Here is a 22,031-nt window from a genome sequence, read left to right as displayed (position 1 = left end):
ATGGTGCTTGACGGATGCAAGGGAGAGGAAGTGAGGGGGTCCAGAGGGGGCCAGACTTCGTCCCGGGCTCACAGGTCTGCATGGAGGTGGGAACAACGGGGGACCTCGGGGGCCAGCTCGAGGTTCAGTGGGAAGCCGTGGGTGAGGGGGCTGGTGCAGGGGCTGGTGCAGGGGCTCAGTGCGCGTGTCTATCTCTGGCCCATGTCTGTCCTCCACGCGTGTGCACCAGCCACCTTGCCCTGGCCCCTGGCCGGCGCGGGGAGGGAGCGCATCCCTCCCTCCCTCCCTCCCTCCCTCCCTGTTCCCTCCTGCAGGCGCGCAGGGGTCAGGAGGACCCACTTTGATCTTGCTTCACACAGGCATCTCGCCTCCCCACATGTTTATTCCCAGACTTCACATTTCAGAGTGAGATTTCATAACCTTGAAGTGGGCGTTGTCCTGAAAACAAAAGTTCGAAAACTCCGGGTTAGGTCTGCACCGCTAGCACCCTGGGAACTTGGGACCAGGCTGGCAGTTAAAGATCACTGCTGATACCATGTGCACTTACACACGTGCGCGTGCGTGTGCAGGCGTGTACTGTGTGTGGGCATGTGTGTGCCCTTGTGTGCTGCCTGGGGCATGCACGTGCTCTTCCGTCGGTGGAGACAGGGCTCAGGAGCAGAGCACGGGGTTTGAATCCCGGCTCTGCCTCCACCCTCCACCTGCATCCTGGGGAGGGCGGGGTACAGCCTCAGGGGTGGGGTGTGGCGAGCAGTGCTTGAGCTCCTGAGTGAAGCACCGCCAGCCCAGGGAGGGTCCCCAACAGCTGTTAGCTGCCACCTCCCATCCGTGCCAACACCTGTCTCCTGGGCACCTGCTGCTCGCAAAGGGCCCCGCCCAGTTTTCATTACTTTTACTAATGCGCAGTCCTCACACTACAGCTACTAGCAGGAAGAAGAACGTCCAAGCTTCCTGACTAATTCCTCACGGAAACAGTTGCTTTGTGACTCTGCCCCAGGCCGTGGTCCCACGGGGGCCGGACTGTGTCCCTCTTGCTTCTGTCTGCATGCCCCCGACCCTGCCCTGCCCTGGTTTTGGCCCCCAGGGGAGCTCTGTTAGGTATTCATTGAGTGGGCCTCCGGAAGAGGAACCACTCCCCGGACAGTGGGGTGGGGAGGGTGACCAGGTGGCCTTTGAGCCGGGCCTCGCAGCTTGGTCTGCTTTGGACATAGGAGTTGGGGAGAGGGGGACCCAGGGAGGGCCAGCCTGAGCCAAAGTCCTGATTCCTGTGCTCTGCTCTCCAGCCACCGGGCACCCAGGAGGCTGGGGCAGGACCTATCCTGGCCCTGCCAAAGGGCTGGCCACGGAGCTGCGCCTTCCACCTCTCCTGCCCCTCATGCACCCCCACAGGGGAGGGGCAAGGTGGGACATGTTTGGGTGGCAGGCATAGCACTAGTCACATGTCCGTCTTTGTTCTCAACTCCAGGAAATTCAGGGCTTGGGGGGCCAGGTCTAAAGAGGGCCAGGTCTACCCCTCATTGTCCCTACTCCTGATTTGCACTCGAGGCTTTGTGCCCTGCCATGCTCCTGCCCACTCTGGTGGCGGGTGAATCCCACACAGCCCAGGACAGCCCTGGAGCAGAGGCAGGCCCAGAGTTTCAGGAGCCCACCCAGGGGAGTGAGAGAGTCAGGGGGAGAAAAGCTTCCTGAGAGATGGACACCCCAAGCTGAGCCTTGAAAGCTGGGTCAAAACTGCCTAGCTGCAGGAGAGGGTAAAGGTGTCCCAGGCGTGGAGGAACGGCATGTGCCAAGGCGCAGAGGAGAGGGCTGACCCTTGAGGAGCGGAGAGAGTAAGGGGGTAGGAGCGAGGGCCAGACCACACGGGGCCTCAGGAGCATGGAGACTTGAACCCGGAGCTGCCAGGACTCCTGAGAGAGTGGGCTGCTGGTCAGACGGGCACTTCAGAAAAAACCTGGCCCTGGATGGCTCCTGGGGCAGAGACAGCTCAAGGAGCACTCAGCACGGACCCTTTCTGAGCGCCCACTGCGCGCCAGCTCTGTTCCAGGCGCTTCGATGCATCACCTCATTCAATGGTCAAGGACCCTGTGAATTAGATACCATTTTTATCCCCATTCGAGGTCCAAGGAGACTGGGGAGACCTGACCCAGGCCACACGGGCTGTGGTTACAAAGGTGGAGCCAGGACTTGGCCCCAGACAGTGTGGTCCAAGCTCAAGGACCAAACCTCCAGGCCACGCTGCCCTTGACCCAGTCCTGGCAGGAGGATGCGCTTGGCCCCGCCCAGGGGAGGGTGTGGTGGTCTGAGAAGGGGTGGGGGGAAGCCCCAGAGACGATGCGGGAGATATCTCCAGGTACTGGGCCCAAGGCGTCTTGGGCAGCACCCCTGCACCGAAGCCAGGCCCTACCCCACGTCCCTCCCTCGCCCGGCCGGGCTGACGAGAAAACAGATCTGTTGTTGTTCCCGGTGGGCTGTAATTCATCAGCTCTGTTTCTCTCCACATGCCCTTCTCCTCCTCTCCAGCCTCGCCAAATTCGGTGTTTAAAAATAATCCTCAAATCTGGGAACAGCAGTCCCCGGCTGACCCGAGGGGTGGACCGCAGAGATGCGTACCCGACTCGTGATTCTGGATGCGGCCAGAGCTCAGGGGGAGTCCTACTCATCCAGAATGTTCTCTCAGTTATTGGAGTTTTATTGTCGGCCCCGAGCTACCCTCATGGACCGTTTACCAATTTTCAAAGAACTAGAACCCAGGACAATAAATCTAATCTGTCTGTGGTAAATGTGCTTTCTCGGGGGGCTGCGGGGGGAGGTGGAAACTCCCGCTGCGCAGAGGTGGCGAGCAGGATCTAGGCCGGGTTGGCCTCCCGCCTGAGCCGCTGAGGAGCTGTGTGACCTTGAGCCTCAGTTTCCTTCTTTACGAGATGGGGTTTGATGACCTGTCAGTGCTGGGTGGCGAGATTCCCTGAGACTACGTGGAGAAAGGTCAGAGGCCAGGACTCGGGCGGGGGTGGGTGTGGGAACGACCTGAGAAAGCCGGCTCTGGGGCAGCCCAGTGGGAAGAAGGTGGCTCCCCGTTTCCCACAGCTGTCACCTGTGGGGGTCCCAGGTGGCCGTACCTGGTGGCTTGACATGCCCTTTACACCTGAGCTCATAGTCGCTGAGCACACGTCCCCCTCTGCAGACCCCACGCAGGGCGCGAGGGCATGGCTTTGGCCTTGTGAAGGTTGGTGCTGTCAGTTGCGTGACCCCTGAGGACAGACCAAGGATCACAGCTGCTGCCGGCCACTGAGTTTCCAAAGCCACTCTGACCCTGCCAGGCTGGAGTGGCCGGCTTCTGAGTTTTGCTGTCTCGTGAGAAATGGAGTTTTTAATGTGGTGGGCTTTGTTCCATCGTAGATTTGGCGTTCAGTTCTGGCGCCTGAGCAGCTCCTCTCCATAGGCCCCCATGCCCCCCTCCGCCCCGCCGAGTCCCTGTACCCCAACCTTTGTCCAGCAAACAGGGCTGTGGCTTCTGCTGCCGCCAACCCCTGCCATGGAGTCACGCCCAGGCAGCCCCAGGTGGATGTGGGGAGCCCCGCCGAGCCGTGGAGTCTGAGCAGACCAGTCCCGGGCGGGGACAAATGCGGCCTGTTCCCACACATCTGCAGTATGCTGGCCCCTGAGGCCTTCAGTGCCCCCAGACAGGCCTGAGGACCCGAGGCCGGAGCTGGCCAGGCTGGGGTTCTCACCCAGTCTGTGGGACTCTGGAACCCAAGCTCCACGGCCATGGCCCCCAGCTGGCCAGGCCCTGGCCCAGGACCCTCATGGCCTATCAGAGGAGGGCCTGGGGACCCATCACGTAAGGGAGAGCTTGGTGGGCGTCCAGCCTGGCCTACCCCCTCCTCCCCGCCCCTAGACCCCAGCCCAGACCCTGCTCCAGACTGGGGGTTAACGAGTGGCTGTCGGGAGAATGCGTGAATGAGTAAATGAATGAACACATGAATGAAAGAAGAGATGGAACATGACGTGTCTCATGGAGGGACAGACTTCTCCCAGCTGACAGGATCGAGGCAGGCCTCCTGGAGCCGCTTCTAGGGTGGTGCAGGATTTGGGCTCACGGGAGAAAGAGGGGGACACCCAGGTGTGCGTGCAGCCCCCTACTATGAGGAGGGCTTTGTAGGGCCTGGAGCAGCAGGAGGGGGTGCTGGGTACAAGGCAGAGGTGCAGCCCCCCTCCCTGTATTCATTCAACAAACCCACTGGCCCTCGGACTTGAGCCTGGCTCCCAAAGTGGGGCAGCCCCATCCTACGGGAGCCAGAGGGCCCGCAGTCTGCAGACCTGTGTCAGCCCTCAGTGGGCCTTGGCTTGCTCACCTACGGAGTGGAGGCTCGGAGGGGACCATCTCAGAGGACCTGTCACTCCCCCCCCCCTCCACCCCCCCCACCCCGCCCTGTGTTTTCCAGGGTGGATCCTTGGGTTTCCTCGGTGCAAATCCTGGCTAAGCACTTTGAAATGTTTAATCTCCTTCATCTTCCCAGAAGAGCCCTGAGGGAGGCCGGGAGGAGGCCCAGGCTCAGAACAATTAAGCAGCTTACAGCCAGTGGGGCTCCGAGGGGTGTAGGGAGGCCCGTGGGGAGAGATAGGAGGGCCCTTCTCCAGGGGCTGCCCCGACGCCAGCTTGCGTAAGCACGAACGAAGGCGTTTCGGCTCCATCTTCCGCTCGTGCCGTCACCCCTCTTACCCTGGCTCACGCTTCAGACGAACAGCACCTGGCATCCTTGGTCCGCCCGCAGGGCCCGGCCATCCACCTCCTGCATTTGGCCTGGAGTCCAGTCGTGTCTGCTCCCTCGGAAGTTTCGAGCCTCCGGGTTACCCAGGGTGGCTCCCTGCTCTGCCTGCCCCCACTCAGGAGGACTAGGGCCTCCTCGGACCCCAGCTGGTGGCCCTGTGCCCTCCCTGACCGAGCTGTGAGCTCCCGAGGGTAAGGACAGGCTGGCGGGGGCCCAGAGCAGGTGCCCCGGGACAGCCTGGGCTGTCAGAAGGCCATTCCTGTGGACTGTGCCATGCCCTTCCCAGTGCCCTCTTCCAGAACTATATTCTCTGGCAGCAAATCTCTGCAGTGTGTCCTCTGCTCTCAGACCTTCCCCTGGGAGGGGGAGGCCTTCACCAAACGAGGGGACAGGACTGGAGGGGTCAAGGAAGCCCCCCCAAACCTGCTCTGCCTTTGAGGGGACAGCCTGGCTGGGAGGGCGCGCAGGTCTCCACCAGGGGCGGAGTGGTGGTGAGGGGCCTGTCCAGGCTCCAGCTCCCAGGTGAGCCGAGAGCACCCCTCACACCTCAGTGTCCGTCCCAACCCGTGCTGGGGCAACCCCCACGGGAGGGTGTGTGGCGGTGTCCTGGGGCCGCCGGAACAAAGCACCACACAACCCAAGTGTGTGCTTTTGTAGTCTGGAGGCCAGAGTCCAGGATCAAGGTGTGGGCAGGGCTGGATCCTTCTGGGAGCTGCCAGGGAGTCTGCCCAGGCCCTCTCCCAGCTTCTGGAGGTTTGCTGGAGATCTTTGGGGTTCACTGGCTTAGAGGCATCACCCCAACCTCTGCTTCTGTCTTCACATGGTCCCCTCTCCGCGCGTGTCTCCGTGTCCAAATTTCCCCTTCTTATAAGGCCCCAGTCGTATTGGGTTGGGGCCGACCAGACTCTAGCGTGACCTACATCTCCAATGACCCTATTTTGAAATAAGGTCCCGTTCTGAGGTACGGGGGGTTTAGGACTGCAACGTAGGATTTGGGTAGACACACCTCATACACCATGATGAGGTGCCACGAGGGAAGAGGATCAGCCTGGCACATATTAGGGGCTCAGCGAATTAATCCCCATCCCGAGTGTCTACACCTCTTACAGCCACAGGCAGCTTACAGCCTGCTGGGACTCGGGTTGGGCCACTGAGTTTACACAGAGCACACGTAGGCCTTCTCCTGTCCCCAGCCTGCATTCCCACACCCCTGCAGGGAGGGGGTGGTGATGGCGAGGTGCCCTCAGGTTTGTCCCGGGGCTTCAACAACCTGATGTGAAGTGGTCCCCGAGGGCCAAGGCCCTGCCTCAGGTGGCCTCCTGTTCCCCCCACCCCCAGCACCCCCCACTGGCCTCCTGGCTGCTCCTGCCTCAGGACCTTTGCACCTGCTGCTCCCCAGTCTGCAGCACTGTTCCTCCCAATAGCCATGCTGCTCACTCCTGCCTCACTCGGGTCTGCCTGCCATCACCTCTGCCCGAGGCCTTCCCCCACCACCCTGTCTGAAGGAGCCCCCCGGCTTTGCTATATACCCCCCGCCCACCCACACACACACCTGGCTTTATTCCTTCTCATACTTTGTTTATTGTGGTAAAACACACATAACATAAAATTGACCTTTTAACCATTTTTAGTGCACAGTTCAGTGGCATTCCGTCCACCCAGCCATCGATACCATCCGTCTCCAGGACTCCCTCCATCCTCCCAAACTGAAACTCCGTCCCCATGGAACACGAACTCCCATCCGTCCCCAGCCCCCGGCGCCCACCATCCTCCTCGCCGTCTCTAGGAACGTGACGACCCTGGGGAGCTCATGGCGTGGAATCACACAGGGGCTGTCCTTTCGTGTCGGGCTCATGTCACTGAGCGCCACATCCTCGGCGTTCGTCCGTGTCATGGCACGTGTCGGCACCCCCTTCCCTTTTGAGGCCAAATCCTATTCCGCCATGTGAGTCGGCCACCTTTTGTTTCCACACATACCGTCCACGGACGCTAGGGTTGTTTCCACCTTTTGCTGCTGTGAACATGGGTGTGCAAGCATCTGTCTGCACCCCTGCTTTCAGTTCTTCAGGGTGTATCCCCAGGAGCCTCGTAGCGTTTCAGATATTCATCTGCTCGTCTGTGAGCCATCAGCCCCCCTCCCCGGAGTGCCAGCCGGGCAGGGACAGATTCCGCTTAGTGCTACTTGGCGTCTGTTTTGTCCACGGCTGTGTCCCTAGTGCGTGGAAGGTGCCCGGCTCCGTGCGGACTGGTGGAGGGGTTAATGGAAGTCGCTGCGATCGGCACCGCAGGGAGACCTGCGTCCCGCAAGCCCCCCGGGGTGCGTGAGCGCCTGTCCAGTCACCCCACCGCCCACCCCCGTGCCAAGTGGCCGCTCTGGCCCCCCGCACTCCGGGCGCCGGCCCCCTGGCCTCAGCTCACCGGTTGTTTCCACCACCTGAGCCATCGGTCCTCCTTTGATTAAGTCTCATTTTGCCGTGAAAGGAAAAAGAGGTGACAGTTGACTGGTGGGGGGAGGTCATTCATTCCAGAAAGGAAATTGGATGGCAGTGTTTCCATCATCGGCGGCCCAGCCCCTGCTCCCAGCAAACACGCTTCCCCGCCCGTCCCCCGCTGTGGGCAGCAGAGCCAGTGTCTGCACCCGCAGGCAAGGCAACCCACACCCAGCCTCTGCCGGATCTCGTTAAACAGGCAGCTCCCGACGGATCGATGCCAGCCAAATGATGACCAGTTGTGGCCAGCAGTCCTTGAACGTGCTCACCGTCCTCTCGTTGCTGATTTCTGCAGGTAGAACCTCCGTGGGTGCCCAGCGGGGCAGGGAGCGGGGGCGCAGGGGGTCCCTTCCCGGGGTCAGCACTAGCCCAGTGGGGGTTCCGGGTACTGGCAGGGGGGGGTGCCCCTAGTCCCCCGGCATCCCCCTGGTGAGGAGCTAACGTTCGGTGCTGTTCAGTGAGAACCTACTGTGTGCTGCGCCCCACGTGCCTATGGCAGGAGCCACACTGAATGTCCTCCTGGGCGCAGTGGAGTTAATGGCGGCTGCCAGCCTGGGAAAAGCCTTCCCATGAATTCTCTACCTACGCCTGAAAGGCAAGTCCAAAATGTCGTGGTCATCCCATTGTATGGATGAGGAAACTGAGTCTTAGAGCAGAACTGGCTAGCAGGAGGCCACACAGCTAGTGCAGGGGCTGGGGTTCTTACCCGCCTGCCAGCACCCAACCACCTCCTAGGCACCCCCTAACGCAGCAGATGGGCTCTCACATTCCTGTTTACAAAGATGGGCATAAAGCAAGTCCTTCGGCTGCTCCAAACTAAAGCTGGCTGCCTGGAGAAGCCTGCCTTACTTCCCGACAGCAGCAGCGGCTGGCTAAGCCCTGTTCTGAGCAAGGCACCTGCTCTGTGTCTCCCTCTGTCTCTGTCTCCCTGTCTCTCTTGTTCGTGCGTCTGTGCACAGGACCTCCTCATGCCCCCTTGCCTCTTTGTTGAGGGCCTGGCTCAGAGGGAGGCCATGAAGGGCCCTGGGGACTGGGGGCTTCAGGACAGCAGAGCCAAAGCCAGGCCAAGGGCCTGGGGGCCATTGTTTACCAAGTCCCTCCTTGACTCCTTTTCCATGCATTAGCGCGTCTGGTCCTCACCGCCTCCTGGGAGAGAGGAGGAGGCCTTCACCCCTTTTACAAGTGAGGAAACAGGGCTCAAAGAAGGACTGTGAGCTGCCCGAGGCCACAGTCACGCGGCTGATAGATGATGGCGCACTGTGGTTGTCCCTCGGAGCCCAAGAGAGTGGCTCTCTCCTTGGTGTCCCCTCTCCACTTAGACCTGTTCTCCTGGCGACTCAGCACCCACTGGCCTCCTAACAGAGCGTCCCTCTGCCCTCGGCCCCCAGGCACGGGCTGAGAACCACACTGAGCCTGGAAGCCAGCAGGTGCAGCCCTGTATTATCCATTCACTCACTCACTCGTACCTCCCTGCTCGAAGCAAGGCCGAAGCTTTGCTGTTTACAAAACTCTCCTCGGAGCCCCAGCCATCCGGGCTGCCAGGGGTCTCCCATCTGTGGGGGGAAGGAGGCCCAGAGAGGTTGTGATAGCAAAGGTAATCCCGTGTACTCCACGGGTTCGGAGCCCGCTGTCCCGGCTCCTAGCTCTAGGCAACTTCAGCTCATTCTTCCTTGGGAAGCGGCAGTGGTCTCCTTGTCTTTGCCAAATGGCAACACAATCGGCGCTGACCCTCTGGGGTGGCCAGGTGATCCAGTGGGACGTCTCCTGTCCCCTGCCTTACCCAGCCTCCCTCCCCACCCCAGCTCTGCAGAGTGGGCTCCCCTGAAGCCCAGCTCAAAGGCCACCTCCCCGCTCCACCCCTTGCCTCCCTGGTTCCTGCCTTAGGTCCTAGCCTCCCGATCCAGCCTCAGGGCCTGAGCTAGTCTTTCTAACCCGCTGCTTGCATGTCGCAGACACATCCAGCTCCCAGCGAGCGGACCCGCAGCGGGGCGTCCTCACCTGTCTGGACAGACACTGGACTTCCTGCCTCTAACCCTCACATCCAGCCACCGGCCCGTCCTCCCTCTGGGCGGGCGGGTCCCAAGCCCCAGCCCATTGGCCTCCCCTGCAGGGCTTGCCTCCCACGCCAGTGTTGCTCATTCAGAAGGTCTGCTGGGGGGCCTGAGAAGCTGCTTTGTGACACGTCCCCAGAAGATGCAGATGCAGTAGGTCAGGTCCACGCTGTGAGACCCCTGCTCTGAGCCTCAGTTTTCTCCTCTGTACAATGGGAGTACATGAGATTAAATGAGATGGGGCATGCCCCGCCGAGGATGGGGCATCCTTAGTGCCCCTGTCTCCCCACAGGAGGGTCTTCTGTTTCCCAAGGTCAAGGCCGAGCAAGGGGGCCTGGAGGGCTCCCCTAGGCCCTGAAACTCTGGGTCCCTCTTCCCAAAGTGCTCACGTCTATCCCCACGATGCTGTACTTTGGGCACAGGATTTCAGGAGGCCACCCAAGCCGGCCTCAGCACTCCGGCTCGTGAGGCCCGTCTGCCCGCTGGCCAGCCCAGCGCAGCGGGGACTCCCCTCCGGCAGCCCCGGGCGGGCGCACAGGGAACCGTGTGGGCTGCTGTCTGGTTACCGCTCCGCAGAGACAGAGCTTTCAACTAGCTGAGGAGCTTTTGCAAAACCAGAGCCTTTGTGGTTAGAGACATGTATTCAGCCGACAAAGCCCCTTTTCAGCGATACAAATTAGATATAGCGATGCCTTTTATGAAGATACTAATTAAGCCAGAGACAGCGGGCTCCAGGTTTTTTTCCATTGTTACATTTGCTTAGGCTTTCGCTCCTATTTATCACCATCCGCACGACTGGTAAATACTGTCCTGGGTTTGCAGCAGCCTCTGTGGCTGAATAGGGGCCTCCCGCCTTGAGCCAGGGGAGGGAGGGCCCAAAGCCAGGGCAGCTTTGTGACCGTAAGATGAGGGTGGCCAGGGCAGGCCCTTGGGGACCTCTGGGGCTGGGGCACTGGTTTAGTAGAAACCGTGGTCCCGAGGAGATGCTGCTTCCTTCAGGAGGGCGACCCCGTTCCTGTGCCCATGCTGCTCTCCAGCCAGGTGTCCTGGGCTTGGGGGCGAGCCGCCCCCAGTCCACCCGGTAGCAGAGGTCATTAAAGCCGGTGACAGGAGTGGAGAGGGCTGGACGTCAGACCCAGGCAGTCTTGAGTTGGATTCCCTCCCACCACCTCTTACCAGCTCAGATCACGGAGCCTCAGTGGGATCCCAGACCTGCTGCTAGGCTGCCAAGTGGGTTAAATGGGATGTAGCGTATGACGTGCATAGTAGGCACTCAGTTAATATTGTGTCCTAGTTGAGCGCCTGCTGTGTGCAGAGCCCCTGGAGGGGATCCCCATGAGGCTTAAGATGCAGCCCTGCCTGCAAGGAGCCCCCCGTCTAGGGGACACAGTGGAAGCAGGGCTGGTGTCGAGGGAGGTCTGGGACGTGACAGCAGCCTAGAGCCAGCTTCCTGGACCACAAAGCTGGACCACAAAGCCTTCCTGGGGAGGGAAGAGGCTAGCAGCGCTGTAGAACAGACTGACTGGGACTCCCTGTCCCGGCGCTCGTGGACTCGCGGGGCAGCGGGCTTGGGGAAGCCCCCCACTGAGCCCGGGACTCTGTTTTCCAGTCTTGTCTGCGCATTTCCGGGTCTGTGAGCCGTATACGGACCACAAAGGCCGCTATCACTTTGGCTTCCACTGCCCCCGGCTCTCGGACAACAAAACCTTCATTCTCTGCTGTCACCATAACAACACAGTTTTCAAATACTGCTGCAACGAGACAGAGTTCCAGGCGGTGATGCAGGCGAACCTCACGGCCGGCTCCGAGGGCTACATGCACAAGTGAGTACCGCGCTGGGGCCCCCGTGGCGGCAGGGGGCCACTCAATCACCCCATCCTCTGGGGCGGCTGTCGGGTAACCAGAGCAGGACAGGTGGGCCTGGAAGGATTCTGGGGAGGTCTTCAGGTGACAGGTTTTCTGGCCTGCCTGTCCTCTGACTTTAGCCTTGTCTTCTGAGAAATGGGCACGATACCCACCTCCCCGGGCTGCTGCAGAAGTTAAGTGAAGTCGGGGATAGGGAATGGAAGGCTTAGAGGCATGGAAGGTGCGTGGACCAGGAATCCACGTTCTTTCCCTTCGTTATTTATTTGTGCAACAGATATCGATTGGCGGTTCTGACCCAGAGATTAATCCCAGGCAGCCTCTTTCCTTAAAGTGATTAAAACATAAGAGACCAAGGCTCTAATGGAAGGGACCAAAGAAAGAGAAATTAACCCTGCAGAAAAGCAGTGGGGGTATGCTAAGGAAAGGCAAGCAGGATTGAAACAAGATGCATTTCTCTCATCATGAGTGAAAGAAACTAAGCATCTTTCCACATCTTTGAGAGCCACTTGTATTTCGTTTACTGAGAGCCAGCTGTTTATGTCCTTTGCCATTTTCCCATTGAATTGTTGGCTTTTTTCTTATTTATTTGTAGGGACTCTTTATATATGAAAGAAATACAATGAGTTGCAAGTATTTTCCCAATGTGTCTTTAAATTTGTGATGCTTTTATCTCATGCTTAATTTTTAGTTGTTATATAATCAAATTGGATCCATTTCTTTTCTTTTATATCTTCTGGGTTTTGTATCAGACTGAGAAAGCTTTCCCTACTCAGAGGTCATTAAAGATCCACTCATGTTTTCCTTTACTTTTTTTATGTTTTAATTTTTCACCTTCAAATCTTTGATCTGTTAGGAATTTATATGGATGTAAGTTTTGAGGTAGGAATCCAACTTTATTATTTTTTTTCCAAATGGGTAGGCAGTTGTTCCAATACCATTCACTGAATTGTCCATCTTTCCCCCACTGATGTAAACTGCAAACTTATATATTATAATATACTAGATTTGAGTATCTAGATAGATCATGATACATTTTCATGGCTTTCATTGTCTATCCATACACTAGTATCTCACTGTGTCACCTCCTGCAGCTTTTGATATGTTTTAATGCCTTCTTAATCTATTCCCTCGGCTCTTTGGTTATACGAAATTTAGAAGTAGCTTGTGTGGTCTTGCCCCTCCAAGAATCCACTTAGTATTCTTTACTGAGATTGTGTTGAATTCATAGATTAATTCAAAGAGAATGGACTTTTCGTGGTACTGAATCCAAGAACACAGTACAGATAATCCCTGACTTATGAGGATTCAACTTACGACTTTTTAACTTTACGATGGTAAGAAAGTGGCATGCATTCAGTAGAATCCATACCTTGAAATTTGATCTCATCCCAGGCTAGCAGAATACAGTACGATTGTCCAAAAACACCCTTGCTTGTAATGCTGGGCAGTGGTTGTGAGCTGAAGCTCCCAGTCAGCCAGGCAACCATGAGGTTCGACACCTGACACACTTGCAAGTTTCTGTCCCCGTACAACCATTCCGGTTTTCACTTTCAGTACAGTATTTAATAAATTACATGGCATAGTCCACAACTTGATAATCAAATAGGCTTTGTGGTAGATGATTTTGCACCCGTGTAGGCTAATGTGAGTGTTCTGAGCACGTTTAAGGTCAGCTGGGCTACACTCTGATGTTTGGTGGGTTGGGTGTAGTAAATGCAGTGTGTACTTATGATATTTTTAACTTACAATTGGCTTATTGGGACATAGCCACATCATAAGTTGAGGAAGATCTGTTTGTCTTTCCACTTGTTCAAATTGTCCTTCGTAGTGTTTTGGAATAATCTTCAGAGATATTGTATGCAGATCTTTGCACTTGTTCCTACTTATTTCTTTGTACACTGCTATTATAAATAGGGTCTTCTCTCCCATTTACATCTTTCAACTGACTCTCATTTAGATGACAAAACTTAACAGTTTCTATATATGAATTTTATACCCAGCCACCTTACTGAAATTTCTTATCTTTGTTATACTTTTTCTGTTGATAATCTCTTAAGTTTCCCATTATGCTCTTTGCAAACAATGATAACTTTATTTGCTTTCCAGTTTTTGTGCCTCATTTCTTTTTCTTGTCCAGTCATGTTAGCTAGTACCTCTAAAACCATCTTTGGAATTATCGAGCGCTCTTCTCTTCTTCCTGATATTAATTGGGCTGCTTCAGATATTTTCCCAATAAGCCTGAGGCTGACTCTTGGGTGGCTCTATTTTTTTCATGGCAAGGAAAAGTCCACTTGGAAGGAGGGTTTGTTGAGTGACTGTGGAAGGGAGTGGTGGCACCACTGGGGGGTCTGAGGCCCAATCTGTCTGTCTGATGCTGGGGCTTGAACGCTTTGCCACTGTGCTGTGCTCCCTCAGAGGAAATCTCCTTTCCCTTTGGTCAGGCAGGAGATGCAGACTCCTTGACTATCATCCAAATCTGCCTCCTCCCACCAAGGCCGACTCCCCAGCCTTCCTTCCTCAAATGCATGGGTGCTTCCCCTGAATATCTTGCCATCTGCTCAGGCCTTAGAATAATTCTGTGTGTGAAGTCGTTCGGCAAGTCCTGTCCATCACAAGGGCTGGAATCAGGCCTGGAATCTGACCCAAGTCTTCTATAAGACCACAGACTGACACCCTGAGCATGGGGAGTGGTGCCAGCACTGAGGTTAGCACCCCGGAGTGCTGTCCTTGCCGGCCAAAAGCCAGACAGAAGACAGAGGCTTGGCAAGGCAAGCAGACTTTTCCAAAGCTCTGGTGACTGGTGTCTGGGATCCTCGTTTTGAAGCCCACAGGTTTCTATAATCTGCACATTTCCACAGGATCTCACGCAGAATACTCCATCATTTCAGCACCGCGGGGCCTCGTGGCTGTGAGGAAGGAAGGGTTCAGCCATACAATAAAGCCATTCCCCTGGGGAACAATGGAAATATTAAAGAAGTTTAGCTTAGTTCTGATTCTTTAATCTCAGAAAGCACTTACGGAGTGCATGGCACGGGGCCAGCCCAGTGCTCAGCTCCGTCCTTGCCATGTCACTGAGGGCACCTGACGGCCCATCCTGAGCCCACGTCACACATAGGGAAGGCGAGGCACGGGGAGGTTGCGTAACTTGCCCGATGGAGGCGGCCCGTCAGTGGGGGAGCCAGGAGCCCAGCTGGGTCTGGAGGCTGCTTTAATAAATCTGGGGTCTCCCCCAATGGAGGCAGATCTGAGGGGGGAGGCCCTAGAGTGGGGATCCCCACCACAGCACCACTGACACCTGGGGCTGGATCTCTTTCTGGGCAGGGGGTGGGGGGGGCTGCCCTGTGTGTAGCAACCTCTCTCGCCACAACCCACGAGACTTTGGGAGCAACCCCACCCCTCCAGCTAGCTGTGACAACCAGCCGTGTCTCCTGACGTTGCCAGCTGGGGGGTGCAGGATGGCCCTGCTTGGGATCCACTGCTCTGGAGGGATTCCTCCTTGTTATTCCCACCTCCCTTCCCACAGATGTGGACGGAGCCCGAGAGAGGGGCTGTGCCTACCCCAGAATGACTGGGCTCTGCTCCTCACCCAGGCTGTACCACACACATCGTCCTTGCGTTTCGTGCAGGGAGGCATGTTGCTGGGTTCCCCTGCATCCAGAAGTTGGGAGCCACGTGGTCCAGAAGAATGAGCATTTCCAGGCAGGTCTCCCTGCGGCCTGAGTATGAAGTGCAAGGGGAAATATGGGGAGGGGCGCGGGGGCTGGGGACCCGTGTGAGCCCAGCCTGTCTGGACGGCGCGGGGCAGCCATGCCCCTTCCCGGGCTTCCTGAAGATGCACGGGGTCCGTTGGCGGCCATGGCGCCTGGCACCCGCCCACCTCCCCCACCCCACCAGTGAATCAGCGAGGGGGCAGGGCTGGTGACAGGGAAAAAGAGAGCGCTTCTGATGACTTATTTATTTGTGTTTTTCCGGAGGAACAGAATGGTTTGTTTTGGTTCTCGCTGCCTGGCAGAAAAGGCAGGCAGAGCGAAGGAAGCAGCCTCGCCAGGCCCACGGCCACGGCAAGGTGCCCCGTCCTGCCGTGCGGGCAGAGGCCCTGGGTGTTCGGGAGAGGGTGCGGCACACCGTCCCTTGCCGGGTGACCCAGACCCAGAGCCCTGAACCAGCAGGGCCCGCGGTCAGCTCTCCCTGGGGACAGGGGTGTCCTGGGGCGGAGTCTTGTGTGGTGAGTGGGCGTTCCTCCGCCGGGCAGGTGGGCTGCAAGAGGGGGAGAATTGGGAGACGGATTCTAGGAAGGCAGAAGGGTCCTCCAAGGACGGAGTGGATGAATGATCGTTCTTCCCTTGGCCGCAGGTGAAACCTCTGTCCCCTAAAAGCTTTCCTTTCCCCAGTGCCCGAGGACCCAAGAGCCCCGGGCCCTGTCCTGCAGGATTTATAGCCCCGTCCAGATGCTTCAAGTTCTGAGAGCAGCCCCTGAGTGTGGTCAGAAACTTCTGGATGTTCTTGTCCGTTGTTCAACCCCGTCAAGCCCTGTTAGGCACAAAACATGCATACACACCGGCAGTCTTCTAAAGACTGAAGCGGTTCTAGAATCATGATGTTTCTTGATCTAATACACTCTGCCAAGCCAGGGGGAGGGAGACAAATGAACATTTGTGAGCACTTACTGTAGTGTGAGGGGCCTCGCTAGCCCCTTTGATCCACGTAGAGGTGTTATCTGTGGAGAAGGTCCCCTGGCCCCCTTACACCAGGCCTGAGGCTCAGAGAGGGTGGAAAGTTGCCCGTAGTCACACAGCACGCATGGGGCAGAGCAGGGTTGGGGACAGGTGCGTCAGTCCCCACCGCTCGAGACTCAAAGGCTGATTTTGGGCTCACACTCCGTGTCCCTCTGGGGTCACCTGTGGCTCTGTGCGTGGAGCCTTCTGTGACCCAGGCCAATGAGGCGCATCCCATCTGGGGCAGGATGTCCCTGTGCAGAGGGAAAGGAACGCGGTGAAACCACGAGGGGACTCTTGGGCTTCTGCTCAGAAGCAGCCACAATACTTCTGCTCACACTCTGTTGGCCAAAGCGCATCACTTGGCCAAGCCTGTTACCAGCAGGGTGGGAAGAGGTGCGGAGACCGACGCAGGGAGGGATGGCGAGTATTTTGATAGTAGTCGTGGGCTCTGCTTCAGTGGCCCAGAGCCCATGCTCCTCCACGACCTGGGATAGCCTGGGTCCTGCTGTGTGGCCTCGGGCATGTCGCCTGGCCTCTCAGGGCCCAGATCGACCGAGCATTCCCGTGCGCCTGACTCATATGAGCCAGCACTCACCGCGTCTTTTCCCCTCTCAGCCCCATGTTGTCTCATTAAGCCCCATAAATAACACCACCAAGGAGGGCCATTGTCATCTCTGTTTTACAGATGAGGAAAGTAAAGCTCGGGGGAGAGAAAGGTGCAGAGCTGGGCTTTGAATCACGCAGCCCTGACGTCTCGGGCCCAGAATGTCGCCACCAGGGTCACCAGCTTGTCACACTGACCCACAGGCCACCCCGTGAGTGGGCTCAGGGCTCAGATAGCATAAGTGAGGTCGGCCGAGGGGCCGTGGTCTCCTCCCAGCCAGCGCAGCCCCTGTTCCTCTCTGGCCTGATGGCCTCAGCAGCTCATCTCCTCCGTCCGCAGTGGGGACTCCCTCTTGTCCACAGCACCCTCTCCTGCGGATGTACCTGCTCCTGTAACCAGTAGGTATTCGAGGAGACTCCTCCAGCCGAGCTTTTTGTTTATTGCTTGGGAGACACCGAAAGAATTCGAATCTGTAAATATCCCGAAACACACTGAAAATTTGCTATCTGTGGTTTTGGCTGGCTTCCCATCTTGCCCCATAAAACAGCCTCCGTTTTATCTTCTGCCCTTTACAAAACATATGCATACACACAACAAAAACCCCTGCATCTGGATGGAATTAATTCCAGATCACATTTTTTAAATTAAATTAAAAAACCCAGAACGCTTCCAGCCGGCCAACCACGGGGAGGGCAGGCCGAGAGAGGCGGGAGAGCTGCTGGGGGCTGTGGCCTGGGCTCTCCAGCCAGCTGCCGCCTCCCGTGTGGGCTCCCTTGAAGGGAAGTGGGAGTCGGCGAACGGGGGGGGTCTCCTGCAGGTGCGCCCCTGCTTTCTCTGAGCGGGGAGAGCAGGGGGAGCGGGCCACCACTCCGCATCCCCCCCGAATGCCAGTTGGAAGAGGCGGCTGCAGAGGCCTGTGGGCCCAGCAGCGCCCACGCGCGCACGCACGCTCGCAAAGCCAGTGACACGTGGAGATGCGTGATGCTCTGGGGGCGGGGACTGGACTCGGTCCTCAGGTCCTCAGGTCCTGGTACGGGGTGAACCGGGACAAGTGGGCACGCCACGCAGTTGCGGGAAATCCCTCCCTGGACATCCAGGCGTGAGCTTGGGGTTTTCCCAAGATTCAGCACACTCTGGGGTTAGGTGACCTGGGTCCGAATCCCAGTGCGGCCACTTCCCGGCAGGCCAGTGACTTGGCCTCCCTGGTCCTCGTTTCCCCATCTGTGCAGGGGGCAGGCTGGCCCGTCTGCTCCCTCCCGGGGTTGTGGCAGGGACTGAAAAACACGGGGTGCTGGCGTGTTCTCTTTGCTAGCAGTGCTCTTCACTGTTTGTGAATATGTAGAGAGGAGGTAAAACCCAGTGAAGAAGCTAATATATCAAGGCCACCATTGTCACCAGCTCACCACGGCATTCCATGCGTGTCAGCTTCAGTGACATCAGCAGCCGCTCTGCACTGAGTGTTGGGCACGCAAAGATCCGTGGGACCCCGACCCTAGCCTCAGGGAGCTCAGAGCTCCCTGAGGAGCCAACTTGAGTCCTACAAAACAGCCAAGACAACACCGTGTGTTCTGGGAAACCCAGTGACTTTGGGAGCCCGAAGGAGGAGTCGGGTCATCAAGGAGGGCTTCCTGGGAGGAGGTGATAGCTGAGCTGAGACGTGGGTGCACAGGAGGTAGGGAGTGAGCCCCAGGCAGAGGAGCCACGTCGACCAAGGCCTAGAGGTGACTTGTCTGCTCTGAGAGGACAGGAGCGAGGCTTCTGAGTTCAGATGCTGGCTCTTCACCTAATGGCTATGAGATCCTAGATGAGTCTCTTAACTTCTCTGAGCCTCAGTTTCCCATTTATAACATGGGGCTGGTGGTGACAGCAGCGACGCTTCCTTCTGTGTTTGCTCTGGGTGCCGAACGGGCTACCGACACGCACTGCCTGCCGCTCTCCTGACTCTGGTTGTTTCTCAATCCTGCTGGCTCCAGGCCCAGCTGCGGCCCAGCCGCCACCCCCGGCTGGCGTCACGGTCCCCCTCTCTGCGGGGCAGCATCTGCACACAGCTGCCCTGCCTCCCCCTTCCCGCTCCCCTCCCTCAGCCCTGAAGCTGCTGCCATGGGAACCACCAGGAAGAGGCCTGATGCTTGCAGCCATGCCGTGGGGGCTTCAGGGAGCCTGGAGAGAGGGTGCTGGGGAAAGCAGGAGGGCCGGAGACTGGAGCCAGGCCTGCCTCCTCTGGCCACGTGGGCATCCACCCCAGGACTCGTGCCTCTGCCAGCCAGGCCAGGCTGCCGGCCCCTGTTCCCCGACAGAAATTCCACACCCTGATGTAGCCAGGCAAAGCTAGCCTCCCCTGGCAGTGAGGCAGCTTGGGGCCTGGCTGTCAGTCATTCACACCTTAGCGTGAACAAGCCCCCAAGACTGCTGCAGGCCCCGTGGAGGTGGTGGCTGGAGGTAGGACCCCACAAGGGAAAGGGGGTGGCCCAGATACGGAATTGCATCTCGCCCCTCCAGCAGATACCGAGCCCTGAGCACTTACCAGTGCCTGCTCCACGCCAAGTGTTTGGATACCCAGAGACCGCCCACTTGAGGGGCCTCCAAGCACCCAAGCCAAGTCTTCGGGGGAGCGGGGGGAGTTTGGCCAAGTAAGGGGATGGATGGCGTTCCAGGTAAAGCACACATGTGGGCAAAAGTGAGCAGCCCTGGCCCCAGGCCCGGGGGTCAGAGGGCAACAGCCCCTGCCTCACTGCTGAGGCCAAGGCTGGGAAGGGGGAGAGCTGAGACTGAGATGGACTCAGTCGTCTCCTGCAGGCCCAGAGACATGTAGGGGTTCTCCCAGGCCACACAGCAAAGCCGGGCCATGGAGGAACCTGGCCCAGGCCCCCTGGCTGGGGGCCTGTGCTCTCCAGCCTCAGGCAGGTCCAGAGGGATCTGCCGTGGGGCCCCAGGACACCAAGGGGCCCTGTCTGGGCACGAGCTGGTCGGGGCGGGGGGTCCCTCCTCGTGAGCAGGGGCAGCAAGGCTGGACGCTGGCTCTCAGCAGTGTGCCTCCTCTCTGCCGCCCGCCTGCGCACACCTGCCTGAGCACACCCGCCTGAGCACACCCGCCTGAGGACACCCGCCTGCACGCACCCTCCTGCATACGCCCACCTGAGCACACCCGCCTGCACACACCTGCCTGGGCACACCCACATGAGCACACCCGCCCGGGCACAACCTCCTGCGCACACCCGCCTGAGGACATCCGCCTGCGCACACCCGCCTGAGCACACCTGCCCGCACTCACCCACCTGAGCACACCCACCTGCACACACCCGCCTGAGCATACCCGCCTGCACACACCCACCTGAGCACACCCTCCTGTGCACACCCGCCTGGGGACACCCACATGAGCACACCTGCCTGGGCACACCCGCCCACGCACACCCTCCTGCGCACACCCGCCTGAGGACATCCGCTTGCGCACACCAGCCTGAGCACACCCACCCGCGCTCACCCACCTGAGCACACCCACGTACACACAGCCACCTGAGCACACCCACCTGAGGACACTAGCCTGAGGACACCCTCCTGCGCAGATGCCCGCAGCAGGGAGCAGATGGAGGCTGTGTCGGAGCGATTAATAAATCAGTCCCTTTGAACAGCCGCCGTCCCCGGCGGGCACTGTTCAGAGCACAGCTGTCCCAGCTGCACTGGCCAGCCCAGGAAACAGCCCTCCCTGGGCACCCAGGGGACACTCAGACCCTGGCCTGGGAGAGGGGGACCGAAGGACCCAGACAGCCCGGTCCTGGGTGGTGGGAGCTCAGTTTGACAGGCATTCAGGACTCTGGGCCAGAGGAGGGGCCCAGCCCAGCCATGTAGGAGGGGCCCAGCCCAGCCATGTAGGAGGGGCAGTGCGTCTGGAAGCCTTCCTGGGGGAAGCGGTGTCCGAGAGGGGCAGGTGGGAGCCAGGCAGGGAAGGGAGGAGGCAGCGAAAGGGAAAAAGCTGCCCAGGCAGAAGGCACAGCCCGTGCAAAGGCCCAGTGTCTGAGCGAGCGGGGCATGGTCCTCAGTGAAGGGATGGGGTGGCGGGGAGCCAGGCTTCGCAAAGGAGCCGTGAGCCCCAGCAGCCTAGAACTCACCCTCACTTCTACTTCTAGAGGGTGCAGCAGTGCTCGGCGGGGAAATGCTGGGTGAATGAACAGGAGAAACCGTGTCAGGGGAGCCTGAGAGCCCCAAACACGTGGGGAGAAGGGGCAGGGGGAGGGGGCAGTGGAGGTAGGTGCTGGTGGAGCAGCCAGGACCAGTGGACTGCCCTGTGGGGTGTGGGGAGGGAGGCTGAGCCCACCTCTGCTTCCTGGACTTCCGAGAAAGGGCAAGAGGGAGCAGGCTGAAGGGGAGGCTGCCCCAGGGGAAGGGGGGCACCAGCTGAGTTCCTGGCGGCATGGGGGGTTGTGAGGTGGCCCAGTGTGGATGCTGAGGGCCAGGGGTTTATGGCTCAGGAAGTTGGGTTGGTTTGTCCTAAGACGTCCTGCGTTGGCCCTGGGTCCAGTAAGGTAGGGAGGGGCTGTGGGGGACAAGGGGCGGAAGACACAGTAAGGGATGCAGGAGAGCATCCCAGGAGGGAGGAACGGCATAAGGAACCAGGGGGCAGGCAGGCGGGGGGGCACCCACAGCAGCCAGCTGGCAGGTCCAGGAGCAGCTCCCATGCTGGGAGAGACATGAGGGTGAAGGTCCTTCCAAAGCCCTGATGAAGTGGGGCCCCCTGGGATCCCTGCCCATGCTAGGATCCCGGGGGGGAGACGCTCCAGGGGACCAGGGTGCAGGGGAGTGGATTCCAAGGATCTAGGAGGAGGCGATCAGGCAGGTGGAGGGAAGGAAGCGGAGGGTGGGTGTGAGGGTGGGGAGCCTGGACTCCCTGCCCCCCAGCGGAGGTTGCGGCCCCTCCTCTCTGGGACCCTGAAGTAGCCCCGTGGATTAACTCTGTCGGGAGGGGGTTGCTGTCCTCTTTCCCCTCAGCGTCTGTCTCTTTTCCTCCAGCAATTACACCGCCTTGCTGGGAGTGTGGATCTATGGCTTTTTCGTGTTGATGCTCCTGGTCCTGGATCTTTTGTATTACTCGGCAATGAACTACGACATTTGCAAAGTTTACCTGGCGCGGTGGGGCATCCACGGACGATGGATGAAACAGGACCCCCGGCGGTGGGGCAACGCTGCCCGGCCCCCTCCACCGGGGCAGCCCGCCCCACAGCCCCAGCCTCCCCCAGGCCTGCTGCCGCAAGCCCCCCAGGCCGTGCACACGCTTCAGGGAGATGCTCACAGCCCACCACTGATGACCTTCCAGAGTTCGTCTGCCTGGTGAGTGCTTGCGATCGAGGCTGCCATGGTGGATCACTCGTCTTTGCCAAGCTTGGAAAATAATTGGGTCGTTATTGCTGCTGTGTTTGGCTCCTTGATTACCTGATCGTTTGCTTATCTTATTTGCCAAGAAGGATTTGAAGTTGCCCATGATAGCACGCACCTGGGCCAGAGTCAAACGCGAGGTGGAAACGGAGCTTGGGAGCCCGGCT

General features: G+C 58.7%; 1 protein-coding gene across 1 annotated transcript; it reads left to right on the top strand.

Annotated features, from left to right (window-relative positions):
* Nucleotides 1-7,309: 7,309 nt before the first annotated feature.
* On the top strand, nucleotides 7,310-21,823 carry SHISAL1 (shisa like 1). The gene is made up of 3 exons (XM_028115643.2): nucleotides 7,310-7,553; nucleotides 10,919-11,132; nucleotides 21,502-21,823. The coding sequence occupies exons 1-3, from the start codon at nucleotides 7,487-7,489 to the stop codon at nucleotides 21,821-21,823; spliced, it is 603 nt and encodes a 200-aa protein (XP_027971444.1). The 5' UTR covers nucleotides 7,310-7,486.
* Nucleotides 21,824-22,031: the final 208 nt, after the last annotated feature.

This window comes from Eumetopias jubatus, unplaced genomic scaffold (genome assembly GCF_037043125.1).
Source record: "Eumetopias jubatus isolate StellerSeaLion01/CBP00866 unplaced genomic scaffold, mEumJub1_p1.0 scaffold_8, whole genome shotgun sequence".
Classification (NCBI taxonomy): Eukaryota; Metazoa; Chordata; class Mammalia; order Carnivora; family Otariidae; genus Eumetopias; species Eumetopias jubatus.
The sequence above is the reverse complement of the archived record's forward strand: the minus strand, read 5'-3'. Positions and strand labels throughout refer to the sequence as shown.

Bases quoted from the DNA above. Each gene is read 5' to 3' on its own strand.
- SHISAL1 (XM_028115643.2), top strand. From the start codon at position 7,487: ATGATGACCAGTTGTGGCCAGCAGTCCTTGAACGTGCTCACCGTCCTC. The intron at 7,554-10,918 runs GTAGAACCTCCG...TCTGTTTTCCAG, and splicing joins CTCGTTGCTGATTTCTGCAG to TCTTGTCTGCGCATTTCCGG. The intron at 11,133-21,501 runs GTGAGTACCGCG...CTTTTCCTCCAG, and splicing joins TCCGAGGGCTACATGCACAA to CAATTACACCGCCTTGCTGG.